Genomic DNA, 19011 nt, shown 5'->3' with positions numbered 1-19011 from the left:
GATTTGAGTGATCTATCTGGATCATTTTCTTCTCTTTCCCTCCTGTTGTGTTTCTGCTTCCCAGTCCCTTAAGTCAGAGCACTTCACCTCATGGGCTGAAAGCAGAGCCCAGCTGTAAGGAGTGGCACACACACTGGGAAGCAGCTAAAACTAAGTGACTTCACTTCACAAGTCAGAGGACTGGCAGGTGCGCTGCTAACTGTGGTTCCTGCTAGATGCCTGTTCATAACCTGCACTTGCATGTAGAGCCAGGAAATGCTTCTGTCAGCAGATGGGGATCTGGAAGTATAAGCAATGCTCTGGTGATGTTGCTTCATCACTAGCAGTACCTAGCTCTGCCCTGGATTCCCAGTAAATCCATAAACTAGCCAAAGAATTCAGAAGAGTAGACCCAAAACACAACCTGGAGTGATGCGTACAGACAGGGGCACATCAAATTGATGAGCGCCAGACACAAGAAATTTGAACACCAGCACTCACAACTCGCATCTAGATGGGGGGAAAAACAAAATGTCAAAACCCCGCGTCGCACGCCCTATGTTCTAGTAAACACCAGCCTCCAGAAGCTCAGTGAAGCGTTGTCCTTAGATGCTAAACCAGAGACTCTCTGCTGGAGCTACGGCATGCAGCTGAAATGCTGTGAGTGCAAATGTTTATAAATGCTTTCCTCTCCTCACAGGCGAGAAGCCAAAGGACTTTCTTACGGATTATCCAGTGCTCAGAAATCAGGTTAGTGGAGAATCATGCGCTTTGTCCTGTCCTGTCCTGTCCATTGGGCCAAGGGGAAGGGGCTTATGCCACTAAGCATGAAATGCTTATGAAATAGCATCCACGTTTCCTTGTTCAAATTCACCTCTTCATACAAGGGATATGGCAAGCAATAGTCCCACTTGTGTCATCCTAGCACAGTGCCCTGAGAAACAATGTAATTTGGTTTCTATGACAGAAAGGCAATTAGCAAAAGATCTATTATACAGACTGCATAAATTAGCATGGAAGAGTGCTTGCTCCCAGGTGCCCTCCCTTTCCTTCCCTCTTCCAAAATACCTATTTTGCAGAAAATTGCTGCTTTCCCTTTCTTTTCTCCACAGCAGAGGGGATTGCCTTTCTCTGAGAGAGCAAGGGCTAGTAATTTTTTATGGTTTTAATATTTCCATTTCACTGTCCTCCCTGGTTGAGACTGTATTTCTAAAGCCTAACAATACTGCATTGTACTTCACATGTAAAATCTGAATAGGGGATTGGCTTGAGGACTGTGCTTTAGGAGATGCCTGCAAAACTCCGGTGAAGTATATTTTTTGCCTTGCTCAATAACGCTTTCTAGAGTGGGGTCTCTTGTCAGCTTGGAAGTTGAGGTATAGCTGTTTTTCCTGGCCAGCCAACTCTAAAGAGGACTATCCCTCTGAATCTTGGCTTTCCATAAAAAAAGAAACCACCAAGCAATTCACATGTCTCTTGAAAAGCGCCTTGCAATAGCTCAGCTCCAAAATTTCATCCCTCAGCAGGTGCTGACGTCAGTGAAAGGTACACTGTTACCCACTGCAGCTCGCCCTCATTAGAAAATTAATTTGTACTTAACATCATATTTGCTAATATGATTTTTCAAGGTCACATCATAATCCTTCCTCACTTGCTAATGAGGACAAATCCCAAGAAATTGGAGATAGCTTCTTACCCCATCAGTTCATTTGTTGCGCACATGCTTCTTAAATCAAGCTCCTAAGCCCTTGTGAACCAGGCTTGGGACTTAGGAAGCTGGGAGCCGAACCCATTTCTCTGCAGATGTCCTGTCGCAGGCTCCAGGCAAGTGCCTGACACTGGATTTTTGCTTTTCTGTCTCACAATAATCTTGTGAGAACAAATTAATCGATGCGTGCAGCTGCTCAGATAACAAGGAAATGGAAGCCACTCTAGACTACTGAAAAAAAGAAATTTCAAGCATTATTTTTGCCACATAAGCAATGGCAAAACATGTAACTGATTTTAAGCTGGTGTTTTACTGACATACTTTGTTAAGGCATCAATGGTAAGTCTTCTCATCGTAAGCATTCAGCTTGCTGATAAGCCTTCTATTTTTGTTTCTTTATCATAGGTTGTTGGAAACAAATCAAGCAGCCCTTCACCAGACACCAGTCAACCGAATTTACCATCAGCTATAATAATGATAAGGAGACACCACAAAAACTAGATCTGGTCACCAGTGACATGGCAGGTAACAATTGCTCCCCCTGCGATGCCTTCATTTTGCTGAGGGCCAGGAGTGGCTTCATCTGTGTTCATCTCAGACACATAGTGAAGCAGCTAAATATATCAGTGGAAAAAACTCCACTACTTTTGAAATTTTTTCTTGGAGTTTTTGGGAAATATTTCCTGACTCTGAAATAGTTACAGCTGAAGCTAACCACAGGAGGCAGTCAGGCATGGATGCAGTGCAAGAATGTGCCTCAAATAGGACACTTTAGCTTTGCGGACTAATTTTTGTGTTTCAATTTAAACACAAACGTATCTGGAAACAGAACAAAATATCGAGGCTCTTGTTGCTGAGCAAACAGAAAAATTGTTTAGTTGGATTTCAATTGGATTTCATGCTCAGCTGGAAGTTGTGCTGAGATCTCTGTGCAGCTTTCCTGATGCCTGTGCTATTTTAGAGACAAGGCCTCCAGAAGCAGAAACAGACAGATGAGAGAGAAGGAAAACAATCACCACAGTGCTTCTCTCCTGTGCTACCTTGGCTCCAGGTCACTGTCTGGATAGAGCAAATCCGTGCATCAGTAGTATTTGCATCCCAAAGGGATGTTTTTTTTAATTCATCCTCTTAGTACACGTTATCCTCGCCTAGTTTAGTCTGTCTGGAAAGGCTACTGAGACCAGCCATTTCATGGGATCAGTGATCAGCAACCTTCCAGAAAGAGTAATTTGCTATTTCCAGCCTCCAGACCTCAGAAATTCCTTAGAATTTCTCCAATGCATTTGGCAGAGAAATACACTGAAAAAACAAATGGATGGTTACTGTAATTCCATAAGGTGCTACCCTGGCTATCCTTCAAAGATGGTTTCAATCCTTTACAGAAATTTTCAGTATAAAATATAGCAATAAATACTGCTATAAAGCAGTTTTATTTCATGAAGGAAAGGGAGTGAATAAAGGTTGCTCACAAATCATGGTTATCTGGCTCCCCTGGCTGTGTCAGGGGATCCTCTGCCCTCTCCATCCTTCCCTCCTGCCACGCGTGGGAAGCCTCAACTCTCAGTCTGGCCAGGCAGATCCCCAGCCTTAGACAGTCTCCTTGAAAATAAGAAACACGATATAAAAATGTGAACGCAGCCCAGAAACGTGCCATATAATAATTTAATTGCAGTGGGCATGCAACGTGCACAGAGGCTAACACGCTAAACGAAAATCCCCCTCTTCCAATCCCTGGCTGCCTGCCCGTTCTCAAAGGAGCAAGTAGAGACGCTTCATCCTGAGCGAGGGAGATTGCTGGGGATGGCGGCAGCAACGCCGGGAAGAGCTGCACCACTCACTTAGTGAAATATCATAACACCTTCACCCTACACGCTGAAGTCTGGGAAGCAGCCAGGAACTGCCAAAAAGATTCACAGGACATATGGGATGGAATTCGACACTCATGTCAGATGAACCACGATGCCAGCACAGAAACTGAGCTAACTCCTTCGCGCCTGCGTCAAAACACGATACTTCAGCAGTGTCATTTACTAGAGCTGTTCAGGCCACCACATGCACCCGTAAGAGATTGTCACTAGCACCAAAGCGAGAAAGTTAGAACGCTGAATTTTCTCATAATAGTTTTACTGGATTTTTTTTTTAAAAAAACTTTTTAGTCCAGATCTCTTTCTTACACAGCAGCCTGGCATCCACCTCCACAAGAGGTGCAAACATGCACTTCTTGAGGCTTCGTTTCCTCCATCTCGCTCCTTTCTCCTGCTCAAGCCATTTGCCCATCACCAGCTCTACCGCTGCCGTCCCCCTTGACCAGAGTGACCACCCGGTTCCTCCAGCAGCGCCGGTCTCGCTTCTCCTCCCACGGCTGACCCTCCCTCGCGCGCCCGCAGCAGTGCTGAGCTGGCTTAGCACATTTCACACTTCCCTTGACTCTCTTGGCTGCCGTTCCGCCTAACTTCATCCTTCTTGTCAGTCAGCTACTGCGAGATGCCTTTTAAATAAACCCAGCACTTGGTCGGGCTCGTTAAGAATCCTCTGGGCATTTTAATTATTCTAAATGTGGGACACTGCTTTTGGAGAGCTGTTCATTTGTGTACCTTCATGCAACGTCCCTTGTCCAGTTCATTGCTAATATTTTGTTGACTTGTCTCTTTTTTAGGGCTTTGAGTGTAGTCCAAAATCAATGCTCGATTTATTTGGGTGGGTAGGTGGGGAAAGGGAGGGAGGGAGTAGGGAAAAGGGTGGCAGATTGGAGCTGCTCCTCGGAAGAGCTTCTGCCACAAGCTTCTGCAACGCTTGCTCGCTGAAAGAGGTTATAGGACCAGTGCTGGGGCAAGGTTTCCTCACATCCCTGATAACCACAGGTTTGATATAATAACTGAGTCGTTTTTCAACATAAAATACTTATCAGTGCCTAAGTATTGAATACATAAAATAATCCATCTGTGCCTTACTGAGTTCATGCTTCCTTTTAGATTATCAGCAGCCTCTCATGATCGGGACTGGGACGGTAACAAGGAAAGGATCTACTTTTAGACCCATGGACACCGAAGATGAGGGAAGAAGAGGGAGTTTAGAGTTTGAAAATCACTATCACTGCCCGCACAGAGCTAACCGGCATGAATATGCTCTGCCCCTGACCAGCCAAGAGCCTGAATACGCCACTCCCATCATAGAGCGGCACGTAGCAAGAGAAAACAATTTTCCCTCTGAAAACGGCTACAACGTACCTGTCGTCTCATCCCAGAAACACTCCCTTTCTGCAGGCAGCTTCTCTAGTTCGTGCAAGACCGATACCAGGAACGGAGACTATCAGACACCCCAGAGTGTCATAAACTACGACAAACCCAAAGTTAACGGTGTGCTGACCTCCGTGAGCTACAGCACGGACTACCAGAAACCTCAGCCCAACGCCCTCGGGAGCGAGGGTTACTCAACGCCCAGAGACTGCCTAAAACCAATAAGCCAGACAGCAATGACAGCTCTCTTGTGATCCGCCGAGCAGGAGAGACGCCGTGCGCAGGAACGTCGCTGCACAGCTTTCTGAAGCAAAAACAGAGTTTGGAGGGACTCTGCTGCGGGAGGCAGAAGGCAAACAAGCCCTGTGTACATAATATTGCAGTCTTGCTGGGTTCTGACATCTGAAGAAGGCATATGCTGTTTATCACTGTTTATAGCGAGAGAGATGTTATCAGTGAAGACTGTACATCTTATTTTCTGTAACTGATCTCAGTGCTCCATTTGCAATGTGTGCAATTTGTACATAGCTTTTATTTAAGGAGAATTTCTTAAGTTTCCTTTTCACCTGGGGGACTCAAAGGATTGCAGAAATGTCTATTTAAGAGAAACAAGCCTCCTTCTCCTTCTTTATTTTACCTGCTGTTGTACTGGCAGCTGTAAATGGTGTATCTTACAGTTGTGGTGGTTCACCTCCTTTCCTATGATAAGTGAAGATAGGGCATCACTGTAGTTCTTACTGGGAGGGTAAAAGAAGTAAAACTACTTGAAGCATAACGTGCACAAGAGAAGGCAGCTGAGCATTTAAATACTGTGCTCAAACTCACTTTCACAGCTGCTTTTTTAGCAGCGATTCTTACATGCTTGAATTTGATCTAGCGTATGAACTGAGCCTGTCTAACTCGCTATTCATGTCAAAAACAGGTAGAAAGGCTGAAACCAGTTTCGGGGTCAAGCTATGGTGATCACTCTGCATTAGGAAAAAAAGCCAGCAACACACTCAACAACTGTCAGTCTTGGGGTTTATTTCAGGAAGTGTGTGTGGAACCAAAATGTGAATTTACAACTGAGAATTAAATCCTGCTCAAGCTCTAGCTGGTGCTTTTGCTGCTAAACTATAAGGAAATTTGCTCCTTGGCACAAAGCAGCAAGCTTCCTGATCTCTTCATTTCTCCACTAGGTATTTGTCTGTCTTACAAATTTAGTGTAACATTTCTATTTGAAATATTTCAACTAAGTAAAATACAGTGTGCATATGGCTTACCGTTGCAGTTAAATTTGCAAGACAGCAGATCAGCACAGTTGTTTTCAAATAGTTTTTCTTTTGCAGCAGATGTTATCCTTAATTCTGGTTTTGGACAAACTTGAAAAAGCGCGGGGATGCGTGCAACGCGTTGCACAGTGGCTGGCTCCTCTTCCAGCAGAGGCGTCGTCGAAGCAAACCAGCTTCTGGTAGTGACTGGGATCGTCCGCTGCCCTTCTACCTGCAGAGCTTGGCGCCTTACTTTGAATTCAAACCTAAAACAACAAGAAGCAGTGTACTTCTAGGAAGGAAGAATGGTGCTATATGTAAGGCACAAGGTTGGGAAACGAGACCAGTAAAACCTGAGCTCTGGGAAAGTCTCTGTCTGAGGGCCCTCCGTTTCCTCGCGTGTAACTGGGGATAATTTGCAAAGGATGCAATGAAGATTTGTGGTCTGTTTGCAGAGCACACAGGAAAGTGCTGCAGACTTGTTGCAGCGATACTACTCACAGACATTGCCAACTCCAGCCATACCCGACCTTAAGGCAAGCTCTTAGCGGGTTCTGTACATACGCTTGTTCTGTGGCCTCACGTGGTGCCGATCCCTCCCGCTGCCGCACCGTGCATGCCATTCCCGTGCAAAGAAGAAAGAGTCAAGGTAACCTCGTAGCCTTCCTGTGTTTGCTGTCAATACGGTTTCTGTGAAATGTCTAAAACACCTCAGGTCCTGAAGCGAAACAGCAGCAGCCTGTTTGTTAGACCAAGCTGGGCGGTGTTGTTTACCTTCTGTTGTTTACATGTCTGTGTAAATAAAGAACGCTGGTATTTGTAAATCAGTCACACAGGCCTGCTACTTAACTCGGTGACTTGATCATCGCTGCACACCCGCTCCCGGCACATATCCCGCGGGGTGGGAAAGATGCGTTCCTTACACTCTGCAAAAGCGCCAGTTGCGCCGTCGCAATTCACGGTCCCGGCGGGACAGGCTAAAAAAAGATTCTCTCAGCGCCCCATTTAGCCCGGCTTTTCTGTCCGTAAGCTCCAGAGAAGCAGCGCCCACGAACAAACTTCTGCGCCCTGCCCCGCTGCTGGATGCGTATAATTGAGGATAGGATGAGGACGGATGCCCTCCTGATGAGCCTGAAACCACTACTCCACCCACGCAGCTAATTAGCCTGACTTGTCATTTTACAAACAAGCAGAGTGCAGTAATTGGGGCTACTCCCCACCTAATGAGGCACCAAGATCACGCAGCAGTGCAAGGGGACCAGGCAGCAGATGACACGGCTTGTATTATAATAATCTTTCTGCATGCCTCTGCCACGTGCCTTGCGCATCTGCAGCATGCTACGAGTGTCAAAAGGTTCTTGGTAGCACATGCCCCTTTCTGCTGCCATTAAAACCCATCTCGACACAGCTGTTTTAGCCTAATAGAAAGTTAGGTCTCAATTTGCACCTTGCCTCCATCCCCACCCCTTTAAAAACCCCTGCAAAACTGCAAAAAGATGGCTTAAAATAAATCCCCAAACATCTTCATCCTCCCTGTGTCATGGTGGCTTTGGTGCTGATGGGGATGGAAGCAGCACAGCAGCTCTGTAGTCACTCACAGCTCCTCATCACTGCTATGGTGCTTCATGGTTCACATCTGAGCGACTGCAGAGGGCAATAAACATAAAAAGCCTTGGGCTTCTCCACCTGAGCCCAGGAAACACGAAGTTTTTAGTGACCTTAGCAGCAGATATGCAAGGAAACTCCCTATCTGGGTAGTCTATCTTGTTCGTGGTGGAGATACCAAATCCTGGTGTAGGAGGCAGAGGGGGCTGCCTGAATGTTCCCAGTGGTAGTGGCTCATCCTCATGTTCCTCCTCTGAATGGCTTCTCACGTACCAGTACATCGAACTCCAACTCGTTCATCTGTATGAGCCTCTTCTCACCGTCAAACCAGTTGCAGGTATAACACGGGCAGCCTTATCAAACATCACAGATTTAAAAATCTTCCTTCCACAGCGAAGTTTAGAGTATACCCCGTTTTGAAACATTTACACACTTGGAAGGGCTGCATTCACTCCTGGTCTCTCTCCAATGTCTCTAGAGATCGTGTGAGAGCAGTCTGACCTTCTGGTCAACGGAGACTTTCAACAGCATTTCCAGACCGAACTTCTTACCTGAGTAGGCACTCCCAGTAGGCTGGAACAGTAAAGCCAACCCAGAGTTCACAAGAAGGTTAAATACTAACTGATCATAGCACTAAGGGCCTGCCTGTCCCAGCCGCAGCTGATGGCAAGCCTCTGACTTGGCCAGGAACAGGGTCATGCACCGTAACGGCACGTCTCCGACTAAGGGAACTGACGAAGGCTCCTGAGGTAAGAAAGTGTAAAAGGTGACGTACACTACCTACAACTGAAAACCAGAAATGTCAGCTTAGCATGTGTTTCCAGCTAGTGCCTTGTATTTTTAAAAAAACAAAACAAAACCCACAGGAAACAACAACAAAAGTTCCCAAAACACTACTGCAAAAATACAAATGTTCTTTGCTCTCACCTCCTCAGACTGGAAAATATATTGCGAATTCTTATTTCTTCTGCCAGGTACCTTTCCAACACTTAATACAAAAGCTTTATTTTTTTTTCCCCCTTATCAAGTGTAATTCTATATAGTATTTCTGTATTTCTTTTAGTTTTTAGAGTTTTAACATAGAAACATAAAATGGTTAGGGTTGGAAAGGACCTTAAAGATCATCTACTTCCAACCCCCCTGCCACAGTCAGGGACACCTTCCACTAGATCAGGTTGCTCAAAGCCTCATCCAACCTGGCCTTGAACACTTCCAGGGATGCAGCATCCACAACTTCTCTGGGCAACCTGTTCCAGTGCCTCACCACCCTCACAGTGAAGAAATTCTTCCTTAGATCTAATCAAAATCTACCCTCTTTCAGTTTAAAGCCATAGTCCCTTGTCCTATCACTACATGCCCTTGTAAAAAGTCCCTCTCCAGCTTTTCTGTAGGCCCCCTTTAAGTACTGGAAGGCTGCAATAAGATCACCCCGGAGCTTCCTCTTCGCCAGCCTGAACAGCCCCAACTCTCTCAGCCTGTCTTCACAGGAGAGGTGCTCCAGCCCTCGGATCATCTTCGTGGCCCTCCTCTGGACCCACTCCAACAATGATTTTTTTTCCATGGTGCTGGAGACTCCTGTTCCATGCAGTCACATGGCAAGGATTGCTGCACCCTCCCCAGTGCCGCTCCATCATAGCCAAACTCTCTGGAGACATTACCAGAAGCTGAGCTGCTCCAAGACTCACCTCCATTGCACTGGAGGAAAACGGTCTTGCAGCCATGCAGAGAGCAGCAGAAGGCACCAGAGGCCTTTCAGTGCTCAGCTGGTCTAACCTGCATCTGCAACACAGAGCAAACCTACACCCACTGTTGAAAGGGAGAAGTATTAAGAGAAAGCCCCAAGTCAGCTCTGTGGTGACATCCCCAATAAGCCCCAGTTTTGCATCCGTATGATACAAAACAATTTCTGCCATCATCTGGCATGGGGACTCACTTGCTTGCTATTTCTGAGGGATCTAAAAACCACAGCAAGGAAGCGCTATTGCCATAACAAGTTACACTGTTTACACGGAGTTACATCAATATCCTTTGACCCCAAGACAGTAGAGTTGCATTTCAGCAACACCTTCAAAAACGTGCACACAAATTTGCCACTGAGGTAGTTGTTAAAAACTAAATGAAGTACAATTATTTGTCCTGGCTTTTGCCAAAGGCGATGCAACCAGGTGTTTTTTCTCTGGAGAGTTCTAATTCAGTTCAGGAGGGCAAGTAACAAAAAGTGAAAAAAAACGAATGGGAGTTTTGAGGCCTCCAAGAAAGGAGTTAGTGGTCTCACAGAAGTCCTGAGGGTTCAGGCACCCGGTGAAAAGTAACTTCGTAGAAATCCATCAGTATTCTTCTGTTCACCCTCTCTCCAAAAGCAGGGTAGGTTTGCTCAGCGAGTGTGTCTTCAGGGCTCCTGTAGCCTGTAATCAGTCCAGACCTGAGGAATGAGAAGGTTGTTCTGTTGCATTCCTTTATTCCTTATTATTTTCCACAACAAAAATTCCATACTGTCCTTTTCTTTCCAGTGTCAGCTATGATGTGTGTTTGTACTGACCTTCAACCTCTGCTGCGACAGTTCAGCAGGGGGTAAATGAAAGCAGAATTTATCGTTTCATTTGAAACTCATCAGTGTTGCTGGTATCTCTACTGAAAATTTCTCTGCCATAGCCATGTGGGCTTACCAACACTAACAACGTTACAAAGAACCAGCAGCACTGCCTAGGAATTATTGAAGACTGAGGAAGTTTCAAGGAACGTGCTTATCTAAAGGGAAGGTGCCATTTCCGCATAATCACTTTCAGACTTAAAATAGAAACTTCTCCTGAGGGCTTCTTTTTTTGAAGTCCTCCAGTACAGTCCTACCATCCATAAAGGACACGTGGGAAGGGGTCAGATAAAGTATTTCTAAACTAGATAAAGACAAGAGGGAAGACATCCTTAGTTGGGGAAAATCCATGTTATCCATGATAAGGAGGACGCCTAGCATCTGACTTTCTGTGCTCTCATTGTATAGTCTGGGCATGAGAATTTGGAGACTTTTTCATTCAAACTTCATGGTATTTGTTACGGCTTGGCCTCACATTATGCGTCTGCAAGTTCTGAAGAACATTTGCCATCTACAGTATGCAGAGGTTATTCAGTAACCTCTCATCTTGGGCTGAGTTAATTCATTATTTATTCAGATCACTGCAACACAGCTACTGAACTGCCATGTGAAATCCAAGAGGTTATCATCCCATTTATTTTTTTATCAGTCACAAGCATTAAAAAGAGAAATCCGGGAAGGAGACAACTTGATTAAGTTAAAGCACAACATCATTTTTCAGCATAGCAAAAAATAAGCCAACATATATGACATAGTACTAAGACTTTCATGTCCTGACTAACCACCCTGAACTAGCCTCAGGAATACATATTTTTGACTAGACACAATTTTTTTTTTAACAGATCTTACTGGAAAAGCTCCATTAATGATCTGCATTATCTGCTCATCTGAAGAGGATCAGTATCTCTGAATACTCAGTATTTCCACCTATGACTTTGAGCTACTAAAAGGAGTGAGAAAACTTCCAACACAACAAATTATCCAAAACCTGTAACGTTCTCTAAGCCAGATCAGATGACAACAAACAATAATAGCTTCAAAAACACATGTATGATGTTGCCTACTAGAAGGCAGGCAAAAAAGCAATGCCAAAATTCTAAGCTTAAAAGAAACACCAAGAACAATTTAATACAAACAATACAGAAACATACAGCAAGGGCTGAAGCTTGACCCATGACAGGGAGCTTATCAGAAGTCCTCCTCCACGAGAAGTGGCAGATAGCAGAGAAGATGGTGATGCCTGTCATAGAAGAAGAGGAGGAAAGACCGTAGAAAGACAGTGAGTTATGTCAGCCACCACTCAGCCTCCGGTCCGAACGATTTAACGCCTTGCGCATGTATTAGAAACTTCAGCCTTTACAAACATATTTTACTCATCTTAATTTCTGTGGCCCAGGCCACCATTTCACAGATGGGCAAACTGAGACAGACAGATGTATTGCCACTTGTCCAGAGCTGTAGCAACAAATCAAGACCACCCAGAAATGTAAAGGCCTCTGAAAACACCAATCACAAACCTGCAAAAAGTCCTTTTTTGTGCAGAGGAAGAAGACAGGAGTGATAAAGACTAAGACGAGCTAGCAGACCTCACTTGAAGAGGCAGCTTTTCTTCACATCTATGGCTAAGCTTTTTATCCTTAAGTGACACCATCTGTTCTGACAGACAGTTTTATAAAATTTGACTAAGGTGACCTGGATAAAGCATGCCTGTTATATGGAAACGCTAGAGTCATATGTGGAAGTGGAAAGGTTCTGGACAGCCCATGCAATTTCTGCACAGATATCCAAACGCTTTCAGCATCTTCTCACATAAGGCAGCACAAGTCTTTTTTTGACTCTCCACAACACAAAGCGAGCCACGCTTTTGGTAACAATGCTACAATAACTTTTCTACTATCTTACAAATGCCTGGCATTCATAAAAGACATCCCTTCAGGGCATGTATTTAATTTACATAGGTAACTTTTCGACAGATTTAGTCACACTCCATCTCCCAGCATTTATAGTATAATCTCATCAGTATACAAGGACCAGCATCAAGGACATACATATTTTATGACACAGAACATTTGGCTGACAAGTTCACTGATCACCTGGTTAACAACAGCAAACAAGGTTTGGAGACTGCAGTACCGTTTGGTGGTCATTGGAAACCAACGGCAGTAGAGAAAAGATGACGGTGGGGTCAATGTGGACTGGCTTTCCTCTGACCGAGAAGCTTCTGTCTCAAACTGGACTAGAGCAAAATGTAAGCATCATCTCCCTTTTTTGAATTCTCCTCACCACAGTCTGACAGGACCACGGGCAGCCTCTGTTCCAGCAAAGATCCCAGGAACGCGACAAGGCTGGTTGCATATCATGATTGAAGGTGACTGGCAAAGTGCAGGCAGGAGTGTTTACAAACCTACCCGATATCTCATTTTATGTTTTATCAGTGCATTTGGTCCCTGCTTTTGGAAAGACTTAATCTGCCCACAAACAGAGATAAAAAAATCTCACTGCTTGGGTATGAGCTTGTAAGAGAGCAGACCACTAGCTTTTAAAGTAACTGATGGAGATATTTAAGCATTCTTCAACAAGTCATGAATCCATGAAATTATAATTGTCTATGTGTTCATGTGTGCTTGTACATACACTACATAGACATAGAGGACAATTTTTACCATAAGATGTGTCACCTGCAAAGTACGTGCTACAGGATGTGAGCTAGACTGGATGTTTGTTATCTTTAACAGTACATGTTACTGGAAATAGTTCTAATGAATAAAAATTCTTCTATTTTTTAAAATAAAAAACCCCAAAACCAAAACACCACAAACCAAAATATTCTATTTCTTCAAGTCTGGTGAACACCGCAGATTTGAAGGAAGCTGCTGCCCCCTTTTGGCACTAAATACAAATGCAAATACTTAGTACCAAAAGCTTCAGGATTCTGATCACAAATTGCAAAGTAATAGACAAGTTTTCATTTTGAAAATAGCATAAAACTGAGGTAGCTCAAAATACACTTGCCTATTTAACCACATCACTCAAGACAACCACATTAACTTACTATATTACATAATGGTCTTGCTAATATAGAAGTGCTTATATCCTTCATTTTAACATGAAATCAGTTTCAAAGTTAGTAATATGTGACCTGGATTTAGAATAATGACCTTAGGAGCACAACAGATCTCCGATGTGAAAAATTTCTGCTAGCTCCCTGAACTCTCTTATGACGCCCCATTTCTGTGGTAAATTAGCAGAATACCTGAACTGTCACACTGGACAAGAACGAAGATCAAATAAATAGGAAACTGCACAGTAACACTCACTTGATAGTTATACAAAACCCCCTATTTATCACATATAAAAAGTCTGTTCCTCAGTTCCCAGCCCAAAGCTGCCAACACTCAGCAACTGAGGTGCGTACCCACTGAAGGGTTTAAGCCATAGTGCCCACTGGGAATCCCTTCCCACAAAATCATAAATAACCACGTAAATTGTAAATGAAACCAGAAGGACTGGTGCCTTTGTGGACATAACCCAAAGGCTCTGATCTTACAAGAGGATCAACACGTGCAACCCACAGCACCTTTCTACACCCACCCTTAGCCAAAGAGGGGTCAACAGCAGCAAACTCACCGCAGGTTGTTCCAACAGGGAGAGAAGCAGGACATCCCATTTCTCGTCAGAAGGAAAAGCATTCACAGCAAGGATGTTTCCAGCACTGCAAGCCCAAATACATAACTACCCCAGTTCAGCAGCATGACTGTTAATGCTTTCATTCCCCTAAAGAAATTGATAACAAACATAAACACTTAGACAACAGCAAATAAAGTATCATCAGAAAAAAAATATTTTCATGCCATTTTGTTTTATTCCATTTTACGGAAGTAATAGCTGTGCAAATTATTTAGACAGTTAATGGGAAAATCAAAATTCAATCAACAGGACTTATGGAGATTTCCAGATACATTTGTTACCAATTTGAAGACTTGCATTCTTACAGAAAAGTTACCAGATGTCTCCCAAGCACCTCTGACTGCCAGCACCTATGGGCAAGCAAAACACGTCCATGAATGCCTGTACTTTTGCTTTGCTTGTTTTTACGTTTTCCAAACCTCCTGTTTGAGACCCAGTCATAGAAAACGAGACAGCAGAGCACCGATGGCCCCACGACTGATGGAGGGGAAGCTGGGGAGATGGCTCACGCTGCAGCTGAGAGGAGCAGTGCTTTTGCATTTCAGAAAAGAAACTTGGAGAAATACAAAGGTACCGAAAACGTAACGAGGGAAACGTGATCAATACCTACAGTAGAAAGTTACAAAGAAAAAACAGCACCATCTTAACTGGTTTTCCTGGATTATTTTTTAGGGAATCAATATACGTCCAACATACCTCTCATGAGGGACTGGAAGAGCATCCTCCTGAAGAGCCTTCAAAGCCTTCAGACCACTGGCAGCTCCGATGCTTCCCTTCGGTACAGCTGGGACAAGTTTCTGCATGCTAGGCAGAATGCTGACAAAGAGACATCAAATAATTCTGACAGCTGACTGAATTATACACTTGTAAAGTGTGTGGAAAATTCACCCAAGAGACCTAAGTTTTCCCTTAAAAAAGGAAAACCCTCAAAAATATTGCTTGGCCTCCTTCAGCTATTTGGCCTAGAAGCCCCATTTGTGTCCTGCGCAGTACTGGTGTGAGCATCAGGAGCAGATACCAAGGAATGTCGGTGGCAGGGGTACACGAGGCAAACACAGATAAGGCAAGGCTACTCCGAAGCATAAGCAGTAACTGCCTTGTTAAGGAAAAAAAATATTTAAAAAATTACTATTTTTCTTTCAAAGCCAGCAAAACATTTGTCACTTCTCAACTCCTGAACTCCCCTCCAACTGTGAAGCTTCAACAGTTCCTAAAGAATTGGAAATCACATCACATTGGAAAAGACATATTCTGGACAAAAAGCAAGTTTGAAAAATTTTAGATTATTTTCTTTTCAGGTCCTCAAGCTGAGGCTTTAACCAGCAAAAACGGACTCCTTGCACATATCCTGAGTCAGGACACGTTTCTCTTCTGTCATGTGTGGATCTCTGGAAAAAAATGCAGAGGACTATTCAATGAGTGCAGTCACTGGGAGCAGCCTCTGAGGTCCTTCAATAGGACATAGGGACACAAAGAAATTCTGAATTACCTTCCTTGATCTCAGCCAACATAATTATTTTTTTCTCCTGTTTCCATCTGTTTCCAGCTTCATTCATAGCAGCTTCTAATCCTCTGCTAGTTTTACGACAGCTCAGCTAAACGTAAGGTTTCTTTCCTTCTTCCTTCCATCAGCTGAAGGATCCATCTTCCATATCTGAACCCTTCTAAAATTTTTATAGAGCTAAAAAATAAATACTTAACAGTTGTTGCCCTCACCAATTGTGGATTATACATCTTTTCATCTAAGGTGACTCAGCCTTGTCTGTTGAGACAGTTCCTACCCTCACAGTCTTCTACTCTCTACTTACACATTCTCAAGAAATCCTTAATTACTACCATAATTATAGTACTACCAGAGTTACCATACCATTGCCTTTCATTTGAGCATTCTGTTCATCCAGATGAACTTGATGCTTTAGGGCAAGATGACCACTCAAGTATAGGCGAGAGGTGATTTTTTTAAAAAAATACAACTTAAAACACAAAACAGACACTTCATCTGAACAAAAAGACTTTAATATCAGGACTAAAAATTATAATTTATCAAAGGTAAGTGTTTCGTGAATTCAGTAGAAAGATTAGAATATAATTCTTATTCCCAGTGCATGGAAAACAAACAAAGACAGAAAAAAGAAGAAAGGCAGTTTTCACAATTCCACCCAAATGACATAATCCTTTGACAGGTTTGGGTCTTCATAGCTCTGCTAAGTCAAAGGATTCAGAATATTTATGGTATTATTATACAGCCAGATACTGCAAATATTTCCTTTTATTGAAAATCATTGAGCAGAAAATGCATCTCAAATAATGAAATTTGAGACATGTCCTGTAACTCTACCTTTTTAAAAACGCAATTTGCTATTAACCGTTGCTGGCCAAGACTGGACTACTGTCAAACTTCATGTTATGTAGTTTTGGTTTTCCTCATATTCGATTTTTGTCGAGTGTGGACTACATGCTTAATAGAAAAAGATCACGCACAGAGTTAAGCATCTGTATTTTATATATAAATACAGAAGAAAACTAAATATCAGTCTGAATGAGGTGCAGAAATCACTGCAATGCAGAAGAGTACATTTATTTACAGGTTAATAAAAATATATTATATTCAGCTTAACCAGATGCATACATTTGTTGCGAAATGTTCTATCTGCTACAAAAATGAGAGTAATCCGTGATGTGATTATGTTTGGACAGATACAATAAATAACTGAATTTTGTTTGATACAGCTGTGGATTAACATGTATTGAGACGGATACGAACTCTCTTCACTGTCAAGAATACACCTCTACAAAGCAAATACTACGTACAGTCTTTGATCAGAGCTAAATTTATTGCCATAAAGCACTTTCCTTAACTTACATGCTTTTAATTAACATTGGTCCCAGATGCCAACAAACACCGTCCACCTTTAGCTTAAAATACAATTGTCTCACTGAAGATTATTTTTTAATAGGCAAAGAACTATCTACTAAAAAAAAAATTGCAAAATTATCTTCAGAATATTATTTTATTTTTTAAGTAAAAATATATATATACAGACAAGTAAACTGTTTTACACTTTAAAAAATAAAAATGAAGTCTGAATACTGACTTTCCCCAGAAATTTTTCCAAGGCTAATTCATTCAACCTCTGGGAATCAGCAGGACTGAGTCTTCCAGTTACTGACAAAGGAGAGAATTCGCGTTTGTCTATTGAACCTGGAAATCTCAACTTGCAAAACTTTTCTCAGTTTAAATATTCATCTCTAAGCATCACAGTATGACTACAAGAAACCGGTACGCTAAATCAGCTGACAGGAAATACAGAGTACATGGAGACAGACTGTAGTGTCTGAGCAAAATCCTCCCATTCAGGGCTTTCTAAATAAACGTTATAAAAACTGCAGGGAAAGCAAGCTGGTGGTAATTTACTGCTACCTGATTTGTCTACTCCTAGTCACTTTCCTCAGCAATTGCTCCTTCTGTTCATCCCATATATAGGTTAAAAACAGACAAGGTAAGGGCAGAGAAAGGGTCCAGTAACTTCCAGAAGATGAAGAAAAGACAACAGCATCATGAGAAACTGCTGGATAAGGAATGTTAGGAAAATAACTCCAGAAACATTCTCCCACTTCAGGCTAAAACTGATCAAAAGCATTGAGTGGAAAGCAAGGTGTGCCAAGAAGTAAGGAAGAATGAATAAAGTAAAAATTTCACCTTTCCCTCAAATAAAGGGAAACCATACAGGCAAACTTAATGCCTTTTTCAAAAGTTACTAGACTAATTGGATGAGCCTCATTTCTTACAACTGCAGCAAGATTTCATACGGCGGTGATTTTTAAAGACAAGAAGATCACTACTTGGTTTTGAACTATCCTCTCTGACAGAGTGTGTCCAGGCCACCGACAGTTTCAGAGTTCACTCTGCTTGAGTAACTGTGGGAAAAACAGAAATCTGGATGCAAAGCTACAGCAGTGGATTTATCTGCCAATGTGTCCTCAAGTTTCTGAAGCTTCAGAAAAAGAAACATGCCTGGGGACCTGTTCCTTCTTCACACAGCTTTATTTTTAAATACCAGTTTCTGTTTGTTGAAAACCGTACAACTTTTGACTATTTTAAAAACCTTCAACAGTATGCTGTATGACAAGGACTATTATAAAAAAAGAACCAAATAATGTTATTCCACTGAGTAAGTGGAACTCATGCGCGCACGCACACACACACACACAAAATGATCATGTAAATAGCAAAGTTAAGAGATTTATAAATAGCAAAATCTTTGAATAAAGTATATACATTTTTAGGCTTTTTCTATAAACATATATATATAGTGCTCCTAGGAGAGACAAGTAACTGTGTTCTACATCACAATTCAGAACATAAGATTAGTTGATGTTATTCTAAAGGCCTTTGAGGTTTTTTCTTATGCATGTACCTCCTACACAGTAACACTTGCAAAGATGTCTTCTCACATTAGTTCCTCTCTCAGTGTACAGAGTCTTATCTTTTCACATCACAGTTCAACAGCCTGCAGAGCAGCGAACAGGAAAGCTGGCATTGCATGCTGAAATAATAAAAGCGATTACAATGTAGAGCTTGCATGTGGAGAGTGCTGCACTTCACCAAAAGATCTGCAAATGAAGTATGAGAAACTGGTCAAGAAACCATCCTCAACATTCCCATTTGCAGCCATGCTGGGGGCCTTCAGATGTACACCAATTAAAAGCTATTTTAAGATACACTGCTTTTACAAAAGGAGTAACATTTTGTTTCAACAGTAAGACAATTATAAGTTAATACGACTGCCATAACGTAACACGGACAGGGCCAGGCACCATATGATTCTGAGCACCTCCTGTAAAGTACTGTGCACTCAACTTTCACTTCCTTAAAGATTATTTTAATGTGAAATGAATATGTTTGGTACACATCAAAAGCACTCGGCATTTCACAAGGTCAAGCTAATGATGACC

General features: G+C 42.6%; 1 protein-coding gene across 1 annotated transcript in view; it reads left to right on the top strand.

Annotated features, from left to right (window-relative positions):
- The window catches only part of DCBLD1 (discoidin, CUB and LCCL domain containing 1), a 47322-nt gene extending 42145 nt beyond the window's left edge, over positions 1-5177 (top strand). Inside the window, exons 13-15 of the mRNA XM_086632119.1 lie at positions 680-729; positions 2093-2212; positions 4660-5177. Of these exons, the coding sequence (XP_086488245.1) occupies positions 680-729; positions 2093-2212; positions 4660-5177 (688 nt within the window). The remainder of the gene's footprint in view (positions 1-679; positions 730-2092; positions 2213-4659) is intronic.
- Positions 5178-19011: the final 13834 nt, after the last annotated feature.

This window comes from Tauraco erythrolophus, chromosome 2, assembly GCF_009769465.1.
Source record: "Tauraco erythrolophus isolate bTauEry1 chromosome 2, bTauEry1.pri, whole genome shotgun sequence".
Taxonomy (NCBI): domain Eukaryota; kingdom Metazoa; phylum Chordata; class Aves; order Musophagiformes; family Musophagidae; genus Tauraco; species Tauraco erythrolophus.
This window is presented reverse-complemented; position numbering and strand designations above follow the sequence as displayed.